The sequence below is a fragment of the Mytilus trossulus genome, chromosome 12 (assembly GCF_036588685.1).
Source record: "Mytilus trossulus isolate FHL-02 chromosome 12, PNRI_Mtr1.1.1.hap1, whole genome shotgun sequence".
NCBI classification, from domain to species: Eukaryota; Metazoa; Mollusca; class Bivalvia; order Mytilida; family Mytilidae; genus Mytilus; species Mytilus trossulus.
In genome coordinates this window covers 35,152,894-35,179,936 of record NC_086384.1, presented here as the reverse complement: position 1 = coordinate 35,179,936, position 27,043 = coordinate 35,152,894, and the positions used below count along the sequence as shown (strand labels likewise).

At 31.7% G+C, this 27,043-nt stretch overlaps 1 protein-coding gene across 1 annotated transcript; it reads right to left on the bottom strand.

Moving 5' to 3' along the window:
- Positions 1–1,417: 1,417 nt before the first annotated feature.
- On the bottom strand, positions 1,418–23,595 carry LOC134692402 (uncharacterized). Its single transcript, XM_063552852.1, has 22 exons — positions 23,561–23,595; positions 22,794–22,974; positions 22,262–22,556; positions 21,609–21,795; positions 20,668–20,879; positions 20,054–20,286; positions 19,026–19,179; positions 18,285–18,466; positions 17,601–17,741; positions 16,781–16,949; positions 15,737–15,878; positions 14,712–14,833; positions 12,983–13,122; positions 12,117–12,264; positions 10,676–10,879; positions 10,206–10,412; positions 7,210–7,968; positions 6,329–6,541; positions 4,981–5,076; positions 4,297–4,628; positions 3,158–3,365; positions 1,418–1,794 (listed from the first exon to the last, which is right to left on the bottom strand). The coding sequence occupies exons 1-22, from the start codon at positions 23,593–23,595 to the stop codon at positions 1,517–1,519; spliced, it is 4,638 nt and encodes a 1,545-aa protein (XP_063408922.1). The 3' UTR covers positions 1,418–1,516.
- Between the last annotated feature and the right edge of the window lie 3,448 nt (positions 23,596–27,043).

Genomic DNA, 27,043 nt, shown 5'->3' with positions numbered 1-27,043 from the left:
TTAGTGAAATATCATCAAATGAACAAAAAAAGTCTAACCTACTTTGCTGATAACAATACATTTTTTTAGGCAAAAGTTTAAGGCAAATTCAAAATTATTATATCATGTTAAAGGTCCGAAAGATCACAATAAGATCATTATTAATGATCCATAAAAAACCATATCAAGAAAATATCAAAGTCCAATGTAAAATTAAAACGAGGAATTCCATAAAGTCTGACAAAATCAAACGCTATCGATCAACGAACAAGAGAAAAACAACTGAAATGAGACCAGTGTCCGACAGACATGTGCACCAATGGCAGTATTTTAACCAACATATATACTGTGTTTTAAGATATTAATGTGTATGGATTTTATATAGCAACTGTTACACAATAGACACCATGATCAATTTATTATAAGTTTTAGAAAATCTGGCAGCTTATTAAAACTCACTACGTTCAATTTTGGGATTAAATATCTGCTTTACATATCATGTTCCAATTTTTCTAATTTAAAAGCAAACCAACGTTTACAGAAGTTGCCTTTGAACTCAAACACATAACTAGTTACAAAAACCTCAATGTTACCCAATGACCTACGACTGTAATGGCAAGGTCATATGACCACTTTTAGACATTTTTTTAAATTTTTAACTATTAACCAAATTCAGTCGAACTTCTTTTCACAGAATCAAAAAAAGAACCCCGATTTCCAAAACTAAATCTTGTTCAATGAATTTTGAAAATGAAGTCGATAGTTATTAAAGGTACCAGAATTATAATTTAGTACGCCAGACGCGCGTTTCGTCTTCATAAGACTCATCAGTGACACTCATATCTAAAAAGTTACAAAGTTGAAGAGCACTTATAGGATCTAATGTTCCCAAATATTGTGCCAATTACGGCTAAGGTAATCTATGCCTGGGATAAGGAAATCCTTAATTTTTTTGAAAAATTCAAAGTTTTGTAAACAGATAATTTATGAAAATGACCACATAATTAATGTCCATGTCAACACGAAAGTGTTGACTACTGGGCAAGTCAATTTCAGATCCCTTTCAGACAGGGAACACCTACCGTGCATTCTATAAACAGAAGGCATGTGAAACTGTTAGTAATGCATCTTTGTATAAAATATCAATTATCTATCAAACCAACTTAAACAGAAAACTTAACAATTGTTGATGCCGTTTTCATGTTGACTGTCACCGTCGCTGTCGACGGAAAATCAATTCCTATGTATCGCTTTCCGTGACTTTCGTTGCAAGCGAGACAATAAGGGTCTAGCTACATCAGCAACGATTTGAAGAAAAAAAGTATAACTGAGTATGAAAATTGGAAAATGATGAGATGAGTAGAACAATTGTACGATATTTACAGAATATATTTTTATAACTGCAAGTAAATAATAAAGATATGTTATTTAAGATACAAACAAAACACAAAGCATAATGAGGGAAGAGTCTTGCCGCAATCGGCGTTTACAAGATAATTGCAAATATGTGTCAACGCACATAGTATATATCCTATGATTACACAGTCATAGCAATAGTTTTTGTTGTATGCTTCCCATTTAATCCAATGGCTGTTATTGTAATATAAATCGTCATTCCATTGTACAATTTAACCTGGAGTGGGACATGCATCACAAGAAATTCACTTGTCGTCTCCTGCCACTGTACAATATCTGCTCCATTTGAAGCTGTCCCTACAGACACTTCATAGTACAAGGTAAATGCCGAGGTAAAATACGTTTTCCAGTTTATGGTCAAAGTTCTGTTCGTTTCAAACGTTGTGATGGACTTTGTTTCTAAACATATATAATGCATTCAGTTATTATGTATACATACACTGTTATTGTATTGTTATTAAGATATGTGAAAAGATCTAACGAGGAATATACTCATAGCGTAGATTAATCAATCATAAATAAACTCATCATGGATACCAGGACTAAATTATGTACGTACGCCAGACGCGCGTTTCGTCTACAAAAAACTCATCAGTGACGCTGGAATCCAAAAAAGTTAAAAAGGCCAAATAAAGTACGAAGTTGAAGAGCATGGGGACCAAAATTTCTAAAAGTTTTGTCAAATTCAGCTAAGGTAATCTATTCCTGAGGTACAGTAGAAAAGCCTTAATTAGGATTTGAATTTTTTTATAAATTTTGTAAACAGTTAATTTATAAATACAACCATATCAATGATAATTCATGTAAGCACATAAATGCTGACTACTGGGCTGGTGATACCCTCGGGGATATAAATCTCCACCAGCAGTGGCATCGACCCAGTGGTTGTAAATAAACTCATCATAGATACTAGGACTAAATGTTGTACATACGCTAGACGCGCGTTTCGTCTACAAAAGACTCATCAGTGACGCTCGAATCCAAAAAAGTTAAAAGGGAAAAATAAAGTACGAAGTTGAAGAGCATGAAGACTTCTATCTTAAAATTGGAAACATGCCACATGTTTTTATGCAATATGTCATACTCTAAATGATCCTAAATCTCTTCTCATTTAATTCATGTCTTTACACTTATTATATTTTCCCCCGATTATTCAATTGATAATTCCCGTCATTTCCATTTACCATTTCCTATTAATATCTCAGACCATTTTTCTAGTATGCACTGGTTGTTTTAAAGAATATTTAAGTGTTGATTAAATATTTTGGAATTTGTTTATATGTGATAGACTTTTTTCCATTTTCATTGTACTTACTTACATGTAGATCATTTCTTAAAAATGCTATTTTGTTGAAGTATAAGATGGTAATACATGTTAATGATTCCTAAATGTTCTCAAATTGTTTGTATTGTTAAATATTAAAAGATCTAGAACTCGTACTTAAAGATACTAGACTTATTATCAATTACAACAGAATATTAAGTCAATAACAAGGTAAAGGAGTACTGAAAACAATAAAAACATACATGAAATAAATAATGGACATTATAGTTGTTTATTTCAGTGTCATTTGGTCTTGTTGACAGTTCTCTCATTGGCAATCATACAATATCTTCTGTATTTATAATTACCAAATATTTTAGCACAACTTCAACAGTACTATTAGTCTTAGCTTTGCTCATTAGGTCCGAACATCAAAACGTTTATATGTACCCTCGGGAAAAGACAAAAGCATTTTAAAAAAGTAAAACGGCAACATACCTGATATTTGAGGATTTTTTGTTGACACAGAAATATTTGTTGATACAGGTTGACTTGATAGAAATGCATTGTTAATTGCGGATACTCTGGCTACGTACTGTTCATCATGCAAGTCCAAACCAGTCATACTACAGTACATTACACCACCATGATCATAAAGAACTGTCTCTGATAATGGAACCGTCTTGTCTTGGTTTTCAAATTCAACCTTGAATATATAAGGATAGTCTGTTATAATGCGACAAAGACGTCATTCTGTCAAGACTGTATAATTCACTATTTAGAATGTTTGCCTATGATAGTGAATATTTATAATTAAGTTCATCAAGATGATTTCATAAAAGGAAGGAATGTGACTTTAGAAAACCTCTGTGCAGTATAATTGGAAGTTTTCACATCTAAACATTACAAATAAATTGAAAAGTCGGCTTTAGATAAGAAAGATTTTCCTAATGTTTAATTGAAATCAATGGAAAAGTTTGAGAGAAGTTAGAGAAGCAAATCTGTTGTAGAGAAAGAATGCAACTTGTACATAAAACATTCAATTCGAACAAAATAAACGTATCACTATTGATGTATGTAGAAAAAATGTTTGAACACGTAACTGAACAGCGGTATAATACTGTTACTTTTATCTACTTAGTCATGAACAAAGAGTTGTGGCTGTATGATGTCTTTGAGTAATGATGAAAGAAACAATGTCTTGATATGTCAAATTCAAAATTCACGGTATCAAAAAATAAATAGAAGTGCAAACATTTTCTAAAAATTTCAAAGAAATTGAAATACTGATTTACAATGATTGCTGGTACGAAACCACAATGATAAATTACGTTAACTTCCACAATTATCTTTAAATAAACTCATCATAGATACCAGGACTGAATTTTGTATATACGTCAGACGCGCGTTTCGTCTTCAAAAGACTTATCAGTGACGCTCGAATCCAAAAGAGTTAAAAAGGCCAGATGTTTTAAGCAGGAATCTTTGAAAAATGATGATTAAAAAAGTGACTACATCTAAAACTAGGGATTGTCAACAAAAGAAGATAGTGTACAGAGTATTAGAAAATCGTGGCCGACAGTGTTGTGTGTTTAACGCTGTACCTGAAATTTAATAAACAGATATTATCTACTTACAAGAAATGAATCTAAGCCTAATTTATCTTCAAAGCCCATCCATTTCAACCGCACAGTAGAGGTGTTTCCATGGAAGTTTGATTTACTTTTGTACTCTGTAATAGGTTGGTCAAGAATTTGAACCTGAGCATTCTGTATAGATGGAGGACTGTCTGATATTGTAACTCCATTTGATGATTTCTTGATGTGTAAGCCTGCCTTATTGTGACATCGTAGAGTTACATAGACCGTCTTCGATGACAACAAACTATGGTCAAATACTTTAGACGCAGATGACAGTTCAGACGATATTCGGACGAACGCTTGGACCTCATTACCTAATTCACTAAAACCTATGAATAAGATTTAAATTTCAAGCGTTGAACTGCAGTTTTTTAAAACAAAATGTAGAGATCGGTTTTAAATTAATATTTGCCTTGAACAAAGAATATACTTATTTCCGATTATCATTTATACATTTTTTTTGGCACAAAACGTTTTTCTCTAAATACTAATTTATCTATGATATAATAGTTGTGCAAAACTGTTTACACTGAAACAGGAATAGAATTAACAAAGACATTTCTCTTCGAATGAATATATAGTTACAGAAAATGTTCCACGAAATTCCATTTTTAATCATGCATCTTAAATATAAATCCGAATAGCCTATATTTAATGTTGCAGTGAAGCAGTAAAACTTACCGATTGCCCATTCACAATACGATAATCCAGACTCCAAATCTTCTACCCTCCAGTTAGCAATAATTTCATCTGTGGTTTGACTGTCTATGTCATAACCTATATTATACCAACATAATATCAGGACTGATTCAAACATGTATTGACTAGTCGCATTAAATCTACACTTCTGGCTTTAGGTACATTGTACACTTTTTATAATTTTATAACATTTTGTGGAAGATTATTATTTAATGCAGTAATGAGAACTTTCAATGGTTTCACTAAATGACATGAGAAACATTTGCAAATATATATATTTGATATTCGTAAGTACGCGGGACAGCTGCAGTGCAGGCGATTTGGTGTCACGATAGCACAGAAGCATGGGTTCGAATCCCGGCGAGGGAAGAACCAATAATTTGCGAAAGCAAATTTATAGATCTAACATTGTTGGGTTGATGTTTAGACGAGTATTTGATATTCGGTACATTCAGATAAATAAGAAAACAAATTGTTACTGTTAAATCATTAAAAAACAATAAGCATAATCAATGCGACAGATCATTACACAAGTTCAAATATCGCTGATCGATACATCAACGGGTTTTTTTTTGTGAGTCTTGGAACCTAAGGGTATCACTCGAAATTTTGATCCAACTATTGGATAATTTTCATTTCGTGGATGCAAATCAAGGTAGAAAACCAAAACCTATGGAGTTGCATTAGCTTAAAAAGAAACTAAACTCAGTATATCGACAGTGTGGGCATCTCCTTAGCCTGCATCACTCGCCATGATACGTCTCCACTACCACACAAGGTCACAATCAGCTATAAACTACATGGATCATATTTTTCAGATATATAAAGGTCTAATACTCTGGATATATCAACTATAAAAATGCATGTGTTGATTGTTGTTGTTTTTCTTTGTGCAGACAACTGATGTGTGTGATTGGTATGGAATGTTGTGCTTTTAATTTTTTTTATGTTATCAATCGGCATAATTTCGTTTCCTTAACTAATTATACTTTCATGTTTATCTAATGGTCTCAGAAATCATAGTGCCAACTATTGATATTTTGACCAAAAAGACGACCATTTATCGTTTGTGGAGCTGTTTTGATTTGTTTTGACTAAAAAAATTGATTATAAGTTTCTAACACACCAAACCAAATCTGATAAGGAAAAAGAATATATCTTTTGATTCAATTTCAAATTACATGGGAAATACAAACAGGTTGAGTTTTAAAAATAATGTCATAGATAATAGAAGTTTTCCTTTTGACTATGATTAAAAATATAACATGATCCATAAACTAGATAAATGGAATGTGTCTTACTTAGCAAACTCGTTATCTTGTCTACCTACCGATTCCATCATAAACGAATTCTATATCAGGAGGTGTTAGATCAATAAAAAGTGTTTCTGCTGTGGCTACTGACGACAACCCAGCACCATTGATCGAAACAACTGTTATGTGGACTTGAGAAGTATGTGCTAATGTAATATTATTATTATTGGCAAAGGTGTTCAGCCCAACACTTGTATATCTCTGTATTTCTGTGCTCCCTTCTTTATAACCTTTCAAATAATGTAAATGTCATTAATAATGCAAAAAAATGGACATCATTGAGTGTTATTGGTCAAAATTACCTTTAAACAAAACTTTACCTCCATTTCATCTCTGCGTTGTATTTATTTCCTAATTGTTATGTTAATTTGGCACCTAACACTACAGGGAGATTAATCTGTAAAATCTGCTAAACGTTTTAATTAAGTTGTGTTGTTAAGGGAATATTAAGCTTCTCAATGATCAAAATTAGTGTTTGTCAAACTGCTATATAACCAGTGTAATTTTTCTAATAAAATGGTTCAAAACTTTTGACTTTTTTAATATTTTTGTCAAAGGGTCAAAGTAAATACTTTGTCAAACGTTTTTTGAAAATTAAACAAGCCAAACTAATTTTAGTGAAGGTGTTAGGTACCACTTTAAGGACAAATAAAGAGTCGGATCTATCCTATTGTACCAAACTATAAGCCTTCTATTGTTAATGAATTCTTAAATTCATTGAAAAACATTGCAATAGCACTGCATGATGCCATAAGTTAATAACATAATGAGTGCACGTAATATATTATGTTAAAAAATATTTCTTGCTAGTTGCTATATATCAAATATGTTCAATTTTGGCTTCCATGTTTTGGACCTAGCATAATTTTGATAAATATTAAGTTATCTAAGAACTTACCAATAGCCCAGAGATATTCAACAATAGGACTTTCCTCATCAACAAATTGCCATGAGGCATGTATTGATGACCATTCGTGTAGCCATATTGCGTGAGATAAAACTGGATAAGAGTTTATCTCTACATCAAATACTTCAGCCTTAGATATCTGAATATCATCGAGTAAAATGCCTGTGGTGTCGTCCATGCTTCCAAATGAAATATTAACTTTTGTATTCTTAGCGGTAAAGAAAAATGTATGAGAATGCCAGGATACTTCAATGTCAGAACCATGTTTGCCTGGCTTTTGGTACACAAGAAACACATGTCTTTCATTTCCAAATTCAATATAACCTTCTTTATTAGAAAGCACTGAATCTTCAAAGGGGACATAAGCAGTAAAGAATTTAATACTGTATGTGTTGTCTATTTGTAAGTTAAATAATGTTTGCAATACACTTCCTCTGAGAAATAAAAATGATCGACCATCCATAGCAATAGATTTTGATGAACCCAGGACGCAAATGCAATCCTCATCGGAAGAATTCCAGTGATCTGGTTTTGTATATCCACAAATATAAGCTGCAGAAATGTTTGAAATGTCTACAAAGTCATTACCACCGTCTTCAAATGATGGGTTCTTTATCATACTTTTTTCAGTGAAAATCAGCTTTACCGGTTTTGGTGGGGTTTCATCAATTGTGACACCATCCGATGTTGCAATGTCCGATACATGGCCAACAAAATCAACAGCATATACCTTGCTTACTACCTTAGAACCTAGAATATAAAAAGAACTTATAAGACAATAACATTTTTTTCTACTTATTGATTAATTTATCATCTTTACTATGAAGTCGAAGACCTCATTTTGTTTGTCGCTTCTCTTAGCTTTCTCCACAATAAATTAATCAGTATTGCTCAGTGTCCTATATGTACCATGCATAGTCGCATTTGCCATCCTAGTTTATGATTATTCAGTTTGGGATATTTTGGCGTCCAAATATTGTTTCCGTCATCGAACGGACTTTTAGTTCACGGACAGGACTTTCGTTTGGGACTATTTTTACAATTACACATAATACTCATAAGAACTTGGGGAGGTTACACCTCTGTTTACGTTTTTCTGTATACTATGATCCTACATACACTATAATTTAGTGTATCTGCTATTGACCATCAAAACAAAGTTTACTCTCCGCGGCTGTTACAAGTATATTGTTTGTTGCGTTCATACTTTTAACGACAAAATTATTTTTATGTCTACCTGTACGAATTTCAAACGCGTATTTTTACACCAGCAATGAAAACCTTTTTTCCTTTACGGGTAGACTTTATATACATAAATTAAGTGGTACAAGAAAAGCAAAATGAGTATGTTAATTTTGATGTATGCCTTTTTGTGATTCTTCGTTACATTTGTTGTTTTTATAGTGATATTAAGATGATAACACAATAATGACTGCTGTACCCCTATTTTTGACATTTTTACTCTTTGAGTATGTTTGTTTTGTTCATACATCGTTGACAATGTAATGGAATTTGATGCGACTGTCATACAAGTGAGAGGTTTAGCTAGCTATAAAACCAGGTTCAATCCACCATTTTCTACTTTAGAAAATGCCTGTACCAAGTCAGGAATATGACAGTTGTTATCCATTCGTTTGATGTGTTTGGACTTTTGATTTTGCCTTTTGATTTTGGATTTTCCTTTTGAATTTTCCTCGGAGTTCGGTATTTTTGTGTTTTTACTTTTTATATAGACCGATAGTCTTTATAATGACTATATCGTATAGGAAAGGAAACCTGGAATTAATAGTAAATATCATAAACACTTTATTTATAGTACATGTATTGTGTATAAAAAAAATCAGAAAACCTAAAAAATAACGAACTTTGGAAAAAAGGGATGTGGGACAAAAACAAAAGTCCTATAACCAAGTACTTATACTTTGATACCTTTCTTGAAATTTTCCAGTGATAAATTCTTTTACAAAAAATTGTCCTACAAGAGTTTACAGTACTCAGTGGCTTTCAAACTTTTTCCATCTGAGCATCACTGGTTAGTCTTGTGTGGACGAAACGCACGTCTGGCGTATTAAATTTTAAACCAGGTACCTTTTGTTAGCTAAATTTCGGGTGTTTCTCTGTTCTATATTTTCTTCCATTTATTTGTTTGTAGTCCTGTCATGCAATGTTGTCTTTTAAATGTTATATTTAACATTGCCATTAAAGCGGGAGGTTTGGCATGCCACAAAACCAGGTTCAACCCAACATTTTTTCTTAAAATGTCCTGTACCAAGTCAGGAAAAGGGCCATTGTTATATTATAGTTCGTTTCTGTGTATGTTACATTTAAATGTTGTGTTACTGTCGTGACGTAGTTCTCTTATATTTGATGCGTTTCCCTCAGTTAAAGATTGCAACCCAGATTTGTTTTTTTCCTCAATCGATCTATGAATTTCAAACAGCGGTATACTACTGTTGCCTTCATTTACATACTTTCAACCACGCTCAACCACGCTCTAAATGGGTATGTTCTAGTATTTATCTAACTATTTTACATAGATATAGGAAGATGTGGTGTGAGTGCCAGTGAGACAACTCTTCATCCAAATAACAATTTATAAAAGTAAACCACTATAGGTCAATGCACGGCCTTCAACACGGAGCCTTGGCTCACACCGAACAACTAGCTATAATGGGCCCAAAATGACTAGTGTAAAACCTTTCAAACGAGAAAACTAACGGTCTTATCTATATAAAAAACGAGAAACGAGAAACACGTATAATTTATCTAAACAAACGACAACTACTGTACATCAGATTCCTGACTTAGGACAGGTGCAAGCATTTGCAGCGGGATTAAACATTTCAATGGTACCAAACCTTCTCCCTTTTTCTGAAACAATAGCATAACATAACATAGAAAAACACCGTTCTTTTGTCTTCAGTTTTCTATCGCTAATTTTCAAAACACTTTTAAATTAATAGCTTTGAGCTACGGTAATTAATTACCTGAATGTATCTTAGAAGAGTTGATAGATTTGGATACTGATCTTTGAATACCAACATTTTGATAAGGCAGCACATCACATTCTGTACCAGTGATTTCATTTTGAACACACCAGTAATAATTCTGAATACCGGAGTCATGATCTACAAAACCACTCCAAGATGCAGCAACGACCCGTGAACTGTTTTGATAATCAATTTCCCTGTGTCCTATAGAATATAGAAATGCTAATGGAAAACTGACTCTAGAATAAAATGTAGAATTCATTATCAAAAGTACGAATCTCAATATATTTCGTTCTTGGTAATGCTAAATATATCTTTATTTTCAAGTCGATATGTGGATTTTAGTATGAACAATTAACGAAAAGGACATCCTGTGTTTTTAAATACTAGTTTGCACTTAATTATTCACATTTAAATCGTTGCCATTAAATAATTGTTTCATTACAGTCATACTAGAATAAACTAACCGATGCCGTCATGCACAACTCCGATTAAAGGTTTATCTATATCAACAGTAAACCCATCTGATGACAGTGTCACGTGATGTCCAGCATAACTGTAACCAACCACATTAGAATAATACCAAACACCGGGTAGCAGTGGAACTCGGCTGATGTTAACCGTTGAAACCGATCCCGGAATATCTATTTCAACTTTGTGTATGTCATAACCTGAAATAAAGTTTGTTTGTTGTGTTTACTAAATCAGTGTAAAAGGTGTGAATTGAAATAACTTATTAAAGTACCATCAAGCTTGTTATTGATGTCTAATGAAGATGAATTATACAACTATAATATGAAAAAAATATATGTTTATGCAAGTTTAGTGCAATAAATAGACAAGTAGCAATGTTTATAGAAAAGAGGTACACCATATTGTTTCTGATCAACCATTGTTATTTCCAAGTCACTAAGTTCTCAAAATTAAATATTCCCTTAAAACATGTAATTCTATTTCAAAATTGCATATGTTCTTTAAAGTTTGAAATCATATGCTCTGTTTTGGAAACAATAACTGTTCTCTTTATTTCTTATCCGTATTTGTAAAAAGAAGCTTTTAAAAATAGAATTAATGAAGAGATCTGATAATGCTGATGAAGATTACGTGTAAAGGGGAAAGATCATCAAGTTTTTTTGCATCTGTATATAACACCTTAATGCATAACACATGTGTATGCCTCATCAAATACAAATAAAGACTATGTTTCCCGTGACAGAGATGGCATTGGATTTGGGATTTGGGATGTGAAGTTATTTGTATTCCCTACTTAGAAGATGAATAACAAGTACTCCAAACATACTCAATCGTATGTACTGTTTATCCATCCTTAACAAAAAAATGCTTAGTGTTAAAGCGTTCCTGCTAAATGTATATCCAAAGAAGTTTGAATCAATTTGCACAACATTTTATACAATAGATCAAATTATGATTTATACTGTATAAGATAATGTGAAATAACTAATTTTGATACCATGCGAGGACAAGATAATAGAGATGAAGACAACAATTAGATTTTAATCTTTGTATAGGATTAAAACTAGGTGTTAAGGCATTCATATGTATTCATTTTATGTTTATCAGTGGAATATCAAAAGGTAGAGAAGAGAAAATCAAAATTAAAACGAACTGTTCTCAACTGTGAAGGTGTTTCAGATGACAGCTACTCAGAAGTATTACCATTGTATTTATGCTGAATTATAGGCACAGCAAATATGGTACTACAAAATTTTAAACACGTTTTTGTACAGTTTAATAATCAATGTTTTTAGTACAAATGTGGTCACAAACGTTGCGGAAAAAAGCTGCTTATTTATCAACGTACATGCTCTCCAAAATGTATCTGAATAAGGTTTCTTTTAACAATGAGATTTTGTTTACATTTTTAAAGTAATTAAATATAATACATACCACCCGGGTAAGTACTCAAATAAACATGGAATCTCTCTATAACAGTGCTGGCCTTGACAAATGCGTTATGCCATGAAACAGAAAATATCCCTCCTCGTAGCATATAATCAATATCCTTTTTCCAGTGTCCAGGGATAGTTTCCATTACCTACAATTTTAGTAAATTGTCATTTACTGTAATACTTTTGAATTATTTTTATACATAAACCATGCCAAAACAGTATATATTCTTGACTTACCAAGAAAACCTAAATTGAATTATTTTTCCCCAAAATATTTGCTATAAAATGGTTTAAATGTATTTTGGCCAGGGTCGCTGTTTTTTGTTGCTCTCATAAAAGTTCTCCCTAAATCTACTTTGTTCGTATTTTTTAAACTGATTTCTATAGTAAACTTCAATTATCCTTCTTTTACGTTACATGATTAAAATATATCATCTTCGATATTTTCTCGAGTATTGTGGTTTAGATAATCTTTACATAAAGCGAGCAATACATTTATCCCTGGATGTGACGGATTCTCCATTTCAGTATCTAATGTTTTGAATGGTAATATTTTTAAAAGCATCAATCCTAATTCTGTGATTGGTTAAACAAGTTTTTAAAATGTAAAGTATATGAATGACGTGACGTTATTTTCATAATGGATTATGATCAATGAAATAACATATCATCCTTAAGTTTCGGTAACAGTGAAATTCTTTCACAATCGAATTCATGGTGATCAATATATTTTAAGTGTCCTTCTTGTTCAGTCAAAGTATAATAATATTGTACTATTTAACCTTTCCGAATATGAATTGAGTTCACATTTACTGTTTCGTGAGAACACAACAAGGAATATCAAATGGTCAATAAATTTCTTACCCCCGTCCCAATAAAGTTCGTTGTCGTCAGATGTTTTGACATAACTGTAACACCATTAGATTTGAAGTCAGCAAAAGTGTTGCTATCATACCATGCTCTGACAAAGAATGAGTATGTCTGAAACTCATTTAGAACTTTTCCTAAAACACATACTTTTAGCAGTTAACAATTTACAAAACATAGTGATAAGTTTAGTTTAAACATATTTATCAATAGTGGATTGGAAAACAAGTTTTGCTACTTATCTTAATCCTTTTCCACTTTGTGGGTGCGAGTGCTGCTTTGTAGCGGCATTAGTCTGCGCTTTTTCAAATTTACAAGGGTGTCTTTTACGTGCAAGAGATATTTAACACGGGTCAGCCATTTATAGTTACACGATTACTTGGACCCTGCCAGAGTGCAATATAAACCATAAATTGTTTTCAAATAGGATAATGTTCATATTTTGAGCTATAAAACTAGTATAACTTTCATTATACATGATATCTACATACTATTAGCTTTTTTGGCTAAAGTTTCTTTTTTTATATGTGACATTTAGGCATCAATAGTTAACCAAGGCTTAAAACAAGATTTTTTTTAAAGGCAAACAGTTCATATAATGAAGACACATATGCTATCTTTCAATCAGTTAAATTGAATTGAGATATGGATCTGGCTTGTCACTGACTGCTATATGTAGTAGTCCTTTTAAGTTTATGTATCATTGTGATTTTGTTTAGTTTCTTTTGTTACCTATTCTGAAATCGGACTCGAACTTCTTTTTAACAGTGTTTTCCTGTGCGCATTGTTGTGTGTTTGTTATTCCTACATTGGCTTAAGATAAAGGGAGATGGTTCAGATCTCATAAAACATTTTATCCCCACCGCATTTTTGCATTTGTCCCAGGTCAGAAGCCTCTGGTCGTTGTTAGTTTTGTATGATTTTTGATTTAAGTTCATTTATATATGTCTATAGTATAGTATAGTATGACGTTTATTATCTATGAACTAGTACACATTTGTTTAAGAGGCCAGTTGCAGCATGCCTAGCTTGCGGGTATGGGATTTTCTCGCTGATTGGACACCCATTGATGGTCCTCGATTGTTTTCGGCTCTTAAGTCCAATTGGTGTCTCTTTAACACATAATAAAATGCGATGATGAATTTGTAGACCAAAATATCAATATATCTTATTTGTTAAAACCTTTCAAAATGTTTTACCTTTAACGCTCATGAGATTCGTTTCTCATTTGGACTTTCCATTTCTGGATTCGAGAGTCACTTACAAGTTCATTCTAGACGATATTTTTATTTGTAGAGTAATATATGAGAATAAAATGTTGTAATGATTTCCATACATGTTTGCCATACTCTTTCTTAAACGTGATTTTTAGTAATGCCGTTTTTACTATTAAAGATATTGTACACATCCTTTATTGTTTTTATTGTGATATTGATAGAGGTATTCAATCTTAACTTATTAAATTTCAAATCTTATATTATCATATCTTTTATCATGTTTTTATTTCATAGTAACAAGTAGGTTTTTTTTCACTGTCGTTGTCCAGTTCGTTATTTTTTTGGTATCATTAATTATGGAGCCAATATTTTTTTTTCTTCCCTCCATAAAGATTGTAACTCACTAAACAATATATTTTTACAGTAATATGATGTATAATACTACACTAACTGAATATTGAAATATTCAATAGGTCAAGTAAATGTTCATAAAATTGTTGCAAAGCTACCTCGAGGTAAAGTGTAGATAGCATAATCTATTTGACCACAAGGATGCCAAACATTTTCCACAGAGCCATCAATTATCCCTTCTGGTTCATTAGATTCTGTTATTCCTACACTCCATTCATACCTGGAGGCAACATAAAATTCATCTATATTGTTAAAGTTAATGGAAATATATTTCTGCTTTTTACTTCAGTTATCTATATTCGAATTAATGATGTGTAATGCACGTATATATTAACTTAAGTAGGTGTAATTGTGAACCTTTATTACAGTACAACAACAAAATAGCATGAACATGATATGCTGAACTGACACGATGGCCTGCATAACCATATTTCCGGTTAATGATATAACTCTGGAAGCTCAATGATACAGACATATCTCTGTTATTTCAAATATAACAATCTCATAAAGATTTCATATATATTATGTGATGAAATCATTTCATTAGTTTATGCGTATTTATTTTCGATTATTTATAGATTCATTTGCTATATAGACAAATGTACTCATACATTTCTTCATCACACTTTTGATTTTTTGATATATGCTCTTCATTTGAGTCTGCTCTGCTAAAGACACGAACTCCCAACCTGTGTTTTTGTAATTATAGTATATTTAAGGATTTCTATAGATTATTTAAGCAACTGGAGTATCAACAACATCTATGCAAAAGTGTATTCATTTAGTCTTACGAACCTACACTCATACTTTTTATTCAATAACATTGAAATGTATGTACAAATACACATTGATTGTTTTGCAGAAAAAGTACTAGCACCAGATTTTCTTTTTTTTTATAAACATGTAAAGCTTGTATCAACGGAAGATAAGCATACTGCGGACCCAATCTAAATCTAATGTTTTTTTAGAATAATACATATAATATATCAAATAATTTATTTGATAGGATTTCCAGGAATTATAGCATTTTTAACACTCACAACCAATGTGTTTTATTGCATAACATCATATAAAATAAATCTTCCATTTACATTTATTCTTTATAAAAGCCTTATGTACGTACCATTGAGGCAATAAGCCTTGAATTTGAACTATTCTCCATCTAGCTGCTAATGTGTCATATGAGGGCGTAAAGTTGATATCCTCTGTTTCCCCTTGTCGTAAGTCAGTCAAGTCATAGATAGCAATTAAGGTATTTGTGTTTTCTAAAAATTATTCAACATACTTCCATATACACTTTGCAAAATTTCAAGTAGATAATAATGTATAGAAAGATCTGTTTTGCGGTAACATCGACACAGATGAATAATATTGAAACTCGAATGTAAGAAAATAATTCAAATTGAAGAACTTACTTGGAACTTATGAAACAATTTTCTATTTCAAGTTGATAATGTTTGATTAAAACTTGAAGATGATATAATGGATGTTTATGAGCGCAATCTTACAAGGTTGCTCCTATGGTATGTTCATTTTAGATTAAACTGTGTTTTTAGGTGTGAAACAAATAATATGATCTAGAAAAAAGAAGGTGGTGTATGATTGCCAATGAAACAACTCTTCACAAGAGGACACAAAATGACACAGAAATTACCAACATTATGTCTACGTACGACCTTCGACAATGAGCAAAGCCCATACCGCATAGTCAAAAATTAAAATCCCCAAAACTAATAAACAACAAGAAAAATAACCTAATTTATGTACAAAATTTTATGATTTGAATGTTATAAATGCGTTTTATGTCGAATTCGCAGGTCAACGTTATGGTTAGATCCTGATGAAAGTTTTCATAGTCTAGATTTAAAACATCTGCTGGCCAAATATTGGTTTATATAATAATAAAAGTATGTTCCTTGATATGACTTGATTATCTTTGCTAACTTTGAGATAAGTTCTGTGTTTTGTTAACACAGCTTTGTAATTGCTTGACTTCAATTAAGAACGAGCATTTAGTTAATCTACATTTTCAGTAGAATTCATGTCTAGATTGGTTTAAAATTGTTACAATATAAATAAAATAGTAATTGTCCTACTGTAAGGTATACGAAGAACACATAAATATACAAATACAGCCATAAGATAGAACATTAAAATAATATCTTACTATGTGTAGTGTCTACACAAGACGATTCCTCAATAGGGCATCTTTGATCTTTTGGTGCACATACACAGTGTCCTAGACATGTACTAGAAGAGCATCGTCGTATCAACTCGAGTGAACCACCAGGAATCAAACGGAATTGACTGTGAATCATATCACTTTGAAGTCCAACCTAGATAAACGAAATATCAAATATCCTTTAAAAATGTTTGTTAGTAGCTTTGTTTCTTTTCATAAAATGTTTTAATGTCGAGAGGCATATTTGCTTGCAGTCATATTTGCAACTTTAGAGACAACGTCAGGCATTCTGTTTATTGTTACATAATACGAAAATTCCCAAGGAATTATAGCATGATCTGTATTCAGATGAAAGGTAGAGAGTAACATATTCCCCGTCATAAACGAATAACAAAGTCATAAAGTTGTGTTGCCCGATTTCAGGTTATCAATTGAAATATGTGGAATTGAACATCCAAATTTAGTGCTAAAACAAACGGAACGATTTAAATAATATAAAATATTATCGTAGTTGGTTGCTATAATATCCCATTTGATAAGTGTGTCTGGTCTATGGCTATATCGTTAGTTCTTAGTGACAAGAATTGTTAAATAATTGAAAATAAACGTATTTCATTTCAGTGTATTCTTGATAGTGAAGGTGGGTTTTTAATTTAAGTCTAGATTTCTCAACCTGCTGTGCAGGAAGCGCTCACCTTAAACATGTTACCTATATTGCTTCGATTTGAGCTTCTGATATACCCCAAGTATTGTAAATATATTTGTATATCGATAAACTAATGTTGCATTGTATCAAATGTCTTACTTTATTAACTGCCCAAACACTGATGAACACATAGTTGTAGTCAGTTAATTTTTTCGTATCTACTTCAAAAGTCTGCACTTTCCCCTCGTCTCCTTTATCTACGCCATCGTCATTGTGATGAAATTTCTTTTGTTTATTATCCTACAAACATACACATATATACACTTAATTATGGAACACAACTTAAAGCACTCGACATTACAGGCGTTTTTGTGATCAATTGTACTACCATGTTTGCACATGTTCATAGAGTTCTATCCACAATTATAGATTTTACTGTTGCATTTCAATTTATATTTGAAGTATTATACGTTTTTTTGCAACATACCTCTCTTTTTTTGCACGAGGAAAATCCAAATAATAAACACGGGAAATATACAGTTGGTTACATTTAGGCAATTAGTAAATAAATAGTAACGAATGTTGAACAAACGCAAATTTAGTTATTTATGAAGAAAAGGTATGGAAACAGGATGCGGTTTGGTAAACTCTTGAAAACGTCAGCATTTCGTACTTGTACTCATATTTATTCTCAGCTTCAGTATGATGTTCCTGACGATTTGTTATGAGTGAAAAAATGTGAACATGAATGTTGAAATAACAATAAATGAATTGATAAAATTCTAAAAGGAAATGTGTTAGTTTAAAAAATTCAATCGTTATATCATTTATTTGAAATCTTACACTATTAAGATCATCCAGCATATATATACTACCAACAGATACCATATAGTAGTCTATACCAGAATGAAGATCAGAGAATCCTATCCATGACAACCACAGTTTGAATGTTGACCACTTCATCCACCAACCATCAACATGACGATTCAATTTAGCAGCATGGTCCGTTTCAATAGCAAACGTTCCTTCAAATCAATGTATGTTGAAAATTATATATTAACATATGTTATATAAAAAAAATACATAGAAAAGTTCGTGTGTGGTTATATGAATAATATCGAGAGAAAATTTGTTCTTCTTTATGAATAGTGGATATTTCCTACAATACAGCACCCTACTGTAAGGATAAACTATAGAAAATAAAATTGTAATAAAAAGAAATATATTTATCACTATGTTGACCGCTGTTCCCCTATTTATGACATTTTTACCTATTATGTCTTATTTGTTCACACATCGTTGTCAATATAATGCAATTTTATAAGTATTATACAAGTGAGAGTTTCAGCTAGCCAAAAAAAACAAGTTTCATCAACCAACTGTATATACGACAATGATTATACCAAGTCAGGAATATGTCAATTGTAATCCATACGTTTGATGTGTTTGATCTTTTGATTTCGCCATTTGATATGGGACTTTCTCGTTTAGAATTATTCTCGCAGTTCAGTTTTTTTGTTGTCTCACTTTTATTTTACGTTTGTCTTGCATCAAAAACATGCTTTTTGATTTTGGTATTTTTACCTGCAATTGGTGGTGAGTTGTCTACGAAAATACCACCAGATGTCTCTCTTACACACGCTTTAGCCCCGTTGCATGCAATAACATTTACAAAGTATTCGCCACCATCGTGAAGATTCAGTCTGGTAAAGATATAATCACGAACTATTCCATTAAGCTGTTAAAGAAAATAACAAAGTCAATCACATGACCAATTCATCTTGAAAGTGTACATACCTGAACGCTTTGAAATCAATAATATCAACCGATCTAGTTATAACTTTGCATTTGTCTGTTTTCTGGAATTCAATATTATTTCAAATATGCCTGTAGTCTAAGTCTAAGTCTATATTTTGTTTCCATGTAATGTCAGCTTTAAAATAAGAGGCTTCTTCGTTTTTTCACAAACTAATAAATTAATGTCTCATATGTCTTTTAAGGCAGGAATCTAATATATGTTTATGCTGATTTTATCTGATGTATAATATATTATGTATAACATTAGATTGTGACACTGTCATAAACTAATTACTTACTTACTTACTACCTATAGTGCTAGTGTGACCTACATAATAAGACTTTTCACCGGGTTTAGCATTATAAAACCAGGTTCAATCCACCATTTTGTACATTTGAAAATGCCTGTTTCAAGTTAGGAATATGACAGTTGTTGTTCATTCTTTTGTTGTGTTTTATCATTTGATTTTGCCATTTGATTAAAAACTTTCCGGTTTGAATTTTCCTCGGAGCTCAGTATTTTTGTGATTTTACTTTTATACAGTACTTATATAAGCAGCACGATCGGTGCTACATATATATCGAGCAAGATATGCTAATCATTCTGGTGTACCTGATATCACACTTGGATAATCGTGGGTTTCATTTTGCTCAGTTTTTCTTTCTTTCTGTAGTTTGTATACTGTTAGCCTTTTAATCGTTTTCTTTTGTTTTATCATGTCATTGTCAGCTAGCTATATATAGTTCAGGACTTCTGCGTTTCAATATCCTTTTATTATTTTTTGCCTCTCTATATAATTTCTGAAATGTATTACCTTTGTAGAAGTTGAATTAATTTCACCACCTCTGTGAGAGGTAACTGATATATACTGTCTTTCAATGTAAGAGTCGCCGTCGCTTACTTCCCAAGAGACTTTCAAACAACTCATATAAATAATTGAGTTTTCCATCATCGATCCCAACTGCTCAAATAATTCAGGTTTGCGACTGAAAATTGGAGGGGAATCATCAATCAAAACACCATTTGATGTCGCTTCAGAGTAAAGACCTATATAATTCAAAACATATGATTATTGGAAAAATGTATATAAAGGTCCAACCAGCAAATTTACTATGTACCAGATCGTCAAAAATAGACAATACTATGCACATAAGGGAAAAGATATTATAAGTATATAAAATTTGCACAGTCGTACTAATATACGATGTTACCGGTATAATACGAAGATGCTGTTATTAAATCGTTTTGACACAACTTTTCGGAATTTTGGATCCTCAATACTCTTCAACTTTGTATTTGTTTGGTTTATAACTATTTTAATATGAGCGTCACTAATGAGACTTATGTAGACGAAACGCGCGTCTGGCGTACTAAATTATAATCCAGGTACCTCTGATAATATCAATAATATCAGTAGTATCGTAGTACCTGCTTTATTGTATGCACGGACAGTTACGTAGATTCTGGAGTTTGTTGAAATTGGTTTAATAATATTGGGAAACACAACTATATCCGTCAACGGGAATTCAGTCTGAGATATAATATCACTTCCTCCAATTGTTGTTCCCACTCTAATGGTGTATTTATCTAAACCTGATTGTGGATCGTTAAAACCATGCCAAGTTGCAGCTACATACGATCTGAAATCATATCAAATTATATATATGTTGACATTAAAACAATTTCATTTTTAAGAATACTTGCCAAAATAGCAATGAAAGTATATTTCATGAAGAAAATATATTTTTCTAATTCAACTTTTCCAGATTTTATTTTTGAATGTGAGCAATTGAAACTACAGCACCAAGTTTTGTTATTTTTTTCAATGTTTTTATCTCTATTTTGCTACTTCAAGAATCTTAAGTGTGACCGTTTCGTTCGTCTTTGACACATTTAATATCGTTTATAGTTCTATAGTAATGGATTAAGAATGTCAACAAAACTGGCTATAACGTTATTTATTTTTCGTTATGTTTATTTGTTTCTCTAATTCTTATCCCATTTATTCTTTTCTTTATCTATTCATTATTTTTATTTAATCAACGTGGAGCTTTTCCAATTTTAGTTATTCGTCAGTCAAATTTCGATTATACTGTCAAATTTTGCGCTTTCCTTTACATTTCCTATTGTTATTTCTGAAAAAAAGCAACCATGACCATAACGTCACATTGAAAGACCGTATCTTTATGTAGATTATTCTCAATATCGTCTAAAAATAATTAGATAAACAGATTCCACCACAAATCTTATCCAATACGAGTGTTATCTTCTCAAGAGAGTTTCATTTTCAAATTCAAGACGCAGTCGTATAATTGTTCACAACTAGAAACATAACGATGTTTCAGTGTTTAATCACTTCTTGTAAATACCTTGAAAATTGATAGTGTATGTCTATATAATCTGCTCCATCCTTCACTTTTCCAATATTTGGAGGACTGTTGTCAATAGTAACTCCATCAGAAGTGACAGACGAACAAAGGTCAGCTGTATTACATGCGGTGACTGTCGTGTAATATCGCCCACCACCAGCAAAATTTATTCCTTTCAACACGAACTCTGAAATCAAGTATACATGCATCATCTAAGTGATTTTTTTTTAGTCTAGCTGGTTTTTCGAAGGGCGTTTTATTACAGTGGAATGAATTGATCGTTTTGTTCACACACGACCAATAAATGAAATAATTGATCGTTTCTGCTTCTAATTGATTTAAATCGTTGATTCGTTTCGTTCTCGTTTTCTTTCCGAGTTTATGTATTTTCGAACTACAAGTTTTCTAGTAACTGTAAGTGATTTTTTTAAACCGGCTGGTTTCTTTAAGTGCTTTTTTTGCAAGTGTTACCAATATGACCCTATAGTTATTTTCCTCGAAGATTTAAATTCTTTAACTGATCGTGGTTCTTCCCAATTTTGAAAGATTTTACAATGACAAAAAACGGAGGGTCCCTAATAAATTTACTGTACGGTTGCTCCTGACGGTTCCAATCAAATATAGTTCTAAGTACTCTACGATATTAATTTTACTGAAGAATTTAGCAATACCATGTATTAATCCGATATCATGTGTTTGTAATACGTCATCACATCCAGTACAGGTTCCTATCGCAATTTTGTAGGTCTTTATTGTTGTATGTGGGTCATAGAATTTTTCCCAATGAGCACCAAGCTGATCTGAGTTTGTTTGAAAATCTATGTCTTTTCTTGTCATCTCAGTGTCATGCAAAAATCCATCAAATACTTGTCCATCTTCTGGTGGAGTTGTATCATAAATGTAGCCCCATGATGATGCAGTTGTTACTAAATTTGCATTATTGACTGCCTATAATTAAAAGAATTAGTGGTAAGGTATTACATTTGACAAATGTCTCAAACATAATATGTTTATCGTATTGAGAACGAAATTATGATTTCAAAAACACATTTAAAATCTGTCTCAGCATAATTGAAAGTGGAATGAATATACATGAAAATACATAAACTAATGAAGATGATCTCTATCAGGCTGTAAAAAATTATTAAAGTGTTCATATGTGTAAAGTTATGTAAAAAACCATACCTTAACAGTAACAAAGTATGCATGTCCTTGATGGGTATCTTTATCAAAACAATGTACAAAAACACCACAGTCTTCATTTGTCTTGATAGATTGGATAATGTCCCCAAAACTTGGTTTGGAGCCAACTTCTATTAGATAATGTTTAATCCCACTTTCTAAGTCAGTAAATACATCCTTCCAGCTGAAAATAATATGTATCAAAATGTGTTTTGATTGAATATACTGAGATAAATACTTTAGATATAGTTTTGAATACTAGTTTGTTATCAATAAATCAACGTATTCTATGATGAATCTTCAAATTTTGATATATACTCACCATGCTTGAATTTCACAAGAATTTCTTATATGTCTGCCTTCAATAAGAATAGGTCTTGATGTGAGATGTGGTGGAGTTGTATCTACTTTGATGGAGACAGAGTGTCCTATAGAACTTCTTCCAGAAAAATCAATTCCTTAAAATTAAATGGATGTAATGAAATAATAGGGAGTATGTTACAGAATAAAGTATTGTTTGCACAATTGCATAGTATTTTATCTCTTTTTCATTCCATTTTATGAAAATCTTTTGTAGTTGAAGGTCAGTTTGTATTTAAAATCCTACTTAAAGTAGAAACATTATACTGTCAACTTTTGATGGCAAACGTTTAAATTTCGTTATCTCAAACAATTAAACAATTTTCAATTAAAATGTGCATACATTGAATATATTGTTTTCTTCTGCCGTTTTTCTTTAAAGGTTCAATTTAAAAAAAAAGTTGGACTACATTTGTTTTACCTTGAACTGATGCAAAGTATTCATGTCCGTTCTGTAAGTTAAGACTGTGAAATGTTACATGATTCACAATACCAACACCAGTGAATTCAACAATATCTGACCCGCCTTCCACAGACCCTGTTTAAGAAAAAGATGTATAACAACGAGAACAGGAATTATTATAAATATGATGCCACAATATTTTACGTGTTTTGCTTGAATTATTAACGTGTTGTAACCATAATTCTCCATCTCTGCTTCAAAATTGAGAAAAAAATATGATGTGTTTCCTCTAAATTGTGATAACAATGGTTTTTTGTATCATGTTTCATGTAAATTGAATTATCTTTGTATTAATTACTTTTTAAACAATGTTTATTCTAACTCTTTTTAATTATGACCCTAACTCTAAACCTTAATTCCGGGTTATTCTTTTTTCAAAATATGACCTTCAGTCATGTCAAAAGCTATATCTTTGAAAATGAATATTAGCCTAACCAAAAGCTGATAAATTACACATGATAAGATGACAACTAAACGTGTCTTTCAAGTTTCTCGCTGATATAACATTTTAAATAGAACCTAGTGGCACACAGGTAGACATACACTTGCAAATGACTTATACTAGGACAAGAAATATTTATAATACACGCACAGTTGCATCCGTTCGATGAAGATACTTTTTAAAAATAACTCATCCGTTGGAGTTCCGAAGATTCGGTCTGTTTTTTTCTTCTTCATTATTTGTACATGTATGGTCAATACAATTCTACCATTTCAAACATAGATTAGCTACTGTTGTCTCCTATTACCTAGATCTTGAAATAAATATTAGAACGTCTTCAAGAAATTTAAGTTCAGTGTTATTCTTTCAATACTTTACTAAGGAGTTTTATCTAACCGTAACCTTAAAGTGATCATTGTTTTTACAAATATAAGGCAATACAATCAAATTAATCCTACCAATAGCAACTTGGTATTTGCGAATTCCAGTACTGTGACTTGCGGTACCATATTCTTCAACATCCAAAAATGATTCCCAATTTACAAAAATATCAGATGTTGTTGTCTGAAACTAGTTGAAGCATATTGGTAAGTTTCTTCGAAATAAACTTCAAAGCCCTGCGGTACTGTAAGTTTAGTTTTTGTAAATTGAATATAATAGTTACTCATCCTACAATTAAGTAGGCTATTAATCGTTTGTTGCTCTGTCCTTTATTTTCTCCCATTTATTTGTATCGGAGTCCTGTCATGTAATGTTGTCATTTTAATGTTTTAATTAACCTTGCCATTTAAGCGGGAGGTTTGGCATGCCACAAAATTAGGTTCAACCCACCATTTATTATCTTAAAATGCCCTGTATCAAGTCAGGGAAATGGCAACTGTTATATTACAGTTCGTTTCTGAGTGTCTTACATTTTATTGTTGTGTTTCTGTTGTTCTCTTATATTTGATGCGTTTCCCTCAGTTTTAGTTTTTAACTCGAATTTGTTTTTTACTCTATCGATTTATGAATTTTGAATAGCGGTATACTACTGTTGCCTTTATATAAATTCCTCCTATTTATGTTATCAGTTGTTTAATCATATTTTGGTTTCTAAATGCGTTTCATGAGTATTCTATTTGTTCGATGTATCTGAGCTTTGCTTTTAATTTTTTGGGAGTTCGTAATTTGTTTTATTTTGCTTTTGCTTTTGTTTTGTAGTGCATACATAATGTTATTTATACTGCACTCGTTCTATTTGAGCAGTCAAAATGCGTTGACCGTATATTTCTATGGCATGTACAGTCATTGACCTGATATCACTTTTCCTCATGAATATTTAAATAGAAATTGTCGAAATTATATTTAATTATGCATACGACCTCTTCAACCTATTCTTGTTTCCAATGTAAACAACGATGCGTTAACGACTAAGACTTGTTCTTTTACATTTTTTGGGAAAACAAATTTCACTTATTAATAGTTTGTGTTTGCAACTTATAAATCATTCTGTTTTATGTAAATTGTTGATATTTTAGTCTGTAAACAAACGAATTCGTTCACCATTGATTGTGGTTTCAACAGGTCATGATGATGTACATTTCATCGTGTTGTATATTTCTCCGCCTGTGTGATATGAGGCCTTTTTAAAGGGGAATTTTTCCCAATATTTATATCAAATAAATAACATTAACACACTAAACAACAATAGAAAATGTTTGTTTTCTAGATTGCAGTATAAAGACAATAATAGTGCATTGACTTGACATATCAACGATGTAAGGATGAGGCCCGAAACGAGGAAAATGCTCGGCACAGCCTCGCATTTCCCCGTTTCTTAGCCTCATCCTTATATCGTTGATATGTCAAGTCAATGCACTATTATTGTCTATGTAAATGGCAGTCCAAATAGTACCAATTGTGTCTATCCTTTGGAATTTTGAATATTTTGGAGTTAATATTGATCCACTTATAGGGTCTTTGCACAGGAACTAAACACATTTATTCAAAAACCAGTTGTTGGCATGACATATATGTTTGATGGTATGATACTAAACCCCAAACCGGAAGGATTGTGCCTGATATTCATATGATAAAATCATAATCTTTTAATCAGTTCAATTGAAGTCTGGAGCTGGCATGTTAGTTAACTGCTAATAGTTATTTATGTTATTTATGTATTATTGTCATTTTGTTGATTTTCTTTGGTTACATCTTCTGAAATCAGACTCGGACTTGAACTGAATTTTAATGTGCGTATTATTATGTGTTTACTTTCTACAATGGCTAGAGGTATAGGGGAGGGTTGAGATCTCATAAACATGGTTAACCCAACCTCATTTTTGCGCCTGTCCGAAGTTAGGAGGCTATGGCCTTTTTTAGTCTTGTATTATTTTTAATCTTAGTTTCTTGTGTACAATTTAGATTTTAGTAAGGCGTTTATTATCACTGAACTAGTATATATTTGTTTAGGGGGCAGATGAAGAACGCCCCCGGGTGAGGAAATTTCTCGCTACATTGAAGACCTGTTGGTGACCTTCTGCTGTTGTCTTTTCTATGGTCGAGTTGTTGTCTCTTCGACGCATTCCCAATTTCCATCCTCAATTTTATTGTAACATAGTTGTGTTACTTAAAACAAGAAGTTAGATCAGCTTTTGGTTTTTGCGACAGCTTTTAGTACAAAATACAGTTTTGAAATAACGATTTATGTGCTAGTGACAAACAATTCTACTATACAAAATGAATGCTTTAGGTTTGAAGTATTCCTGAAATTAAAAAGAAATCAAAATCTACAAAAAAATGCAGTTTCTTTTTTTTTTTAACTGAAAGTTACAATTAAATAATTATTACATCATATTTTGGTGATAATGGAAAAAATAACTAAAATGTGATATCGCTTTAGATTTATAGTTGAATGATGGTTTTTTTTTCATTGTAAAATCATTTATATGTAAGTTATTTTTATATTTAATATACCTTGTGCTGTATTTCTATAGTTGGTCCAATCCA

What these genes read in the sequence shown, in the direction of transcription:
- LOC134692402 (XM_063552852.1), bottom strand. Translation starts at nt 23,595, where the DNA reads ATGAATACTTTGCATCAGTTCAAGGTAAAACAAAT. An exon ending in GTATTGTGAATGGGCAATCG is followed by an intron (nt 4,629 to 4,980) that starts GTAAGTTTTACT and finishes TCTTATTCATAG; the next exon opens with GTTTTAGTGAATTAGGTAAT. An exon ending in TAGGCTTAGATTCATTTCTT is followed by an intron (nt 3,366 to 4,296) that starts GTAAGTAGATAA and finishes TATATATTCAAG; the next exon opens with GTTGAATTTGAAAACCAAGA.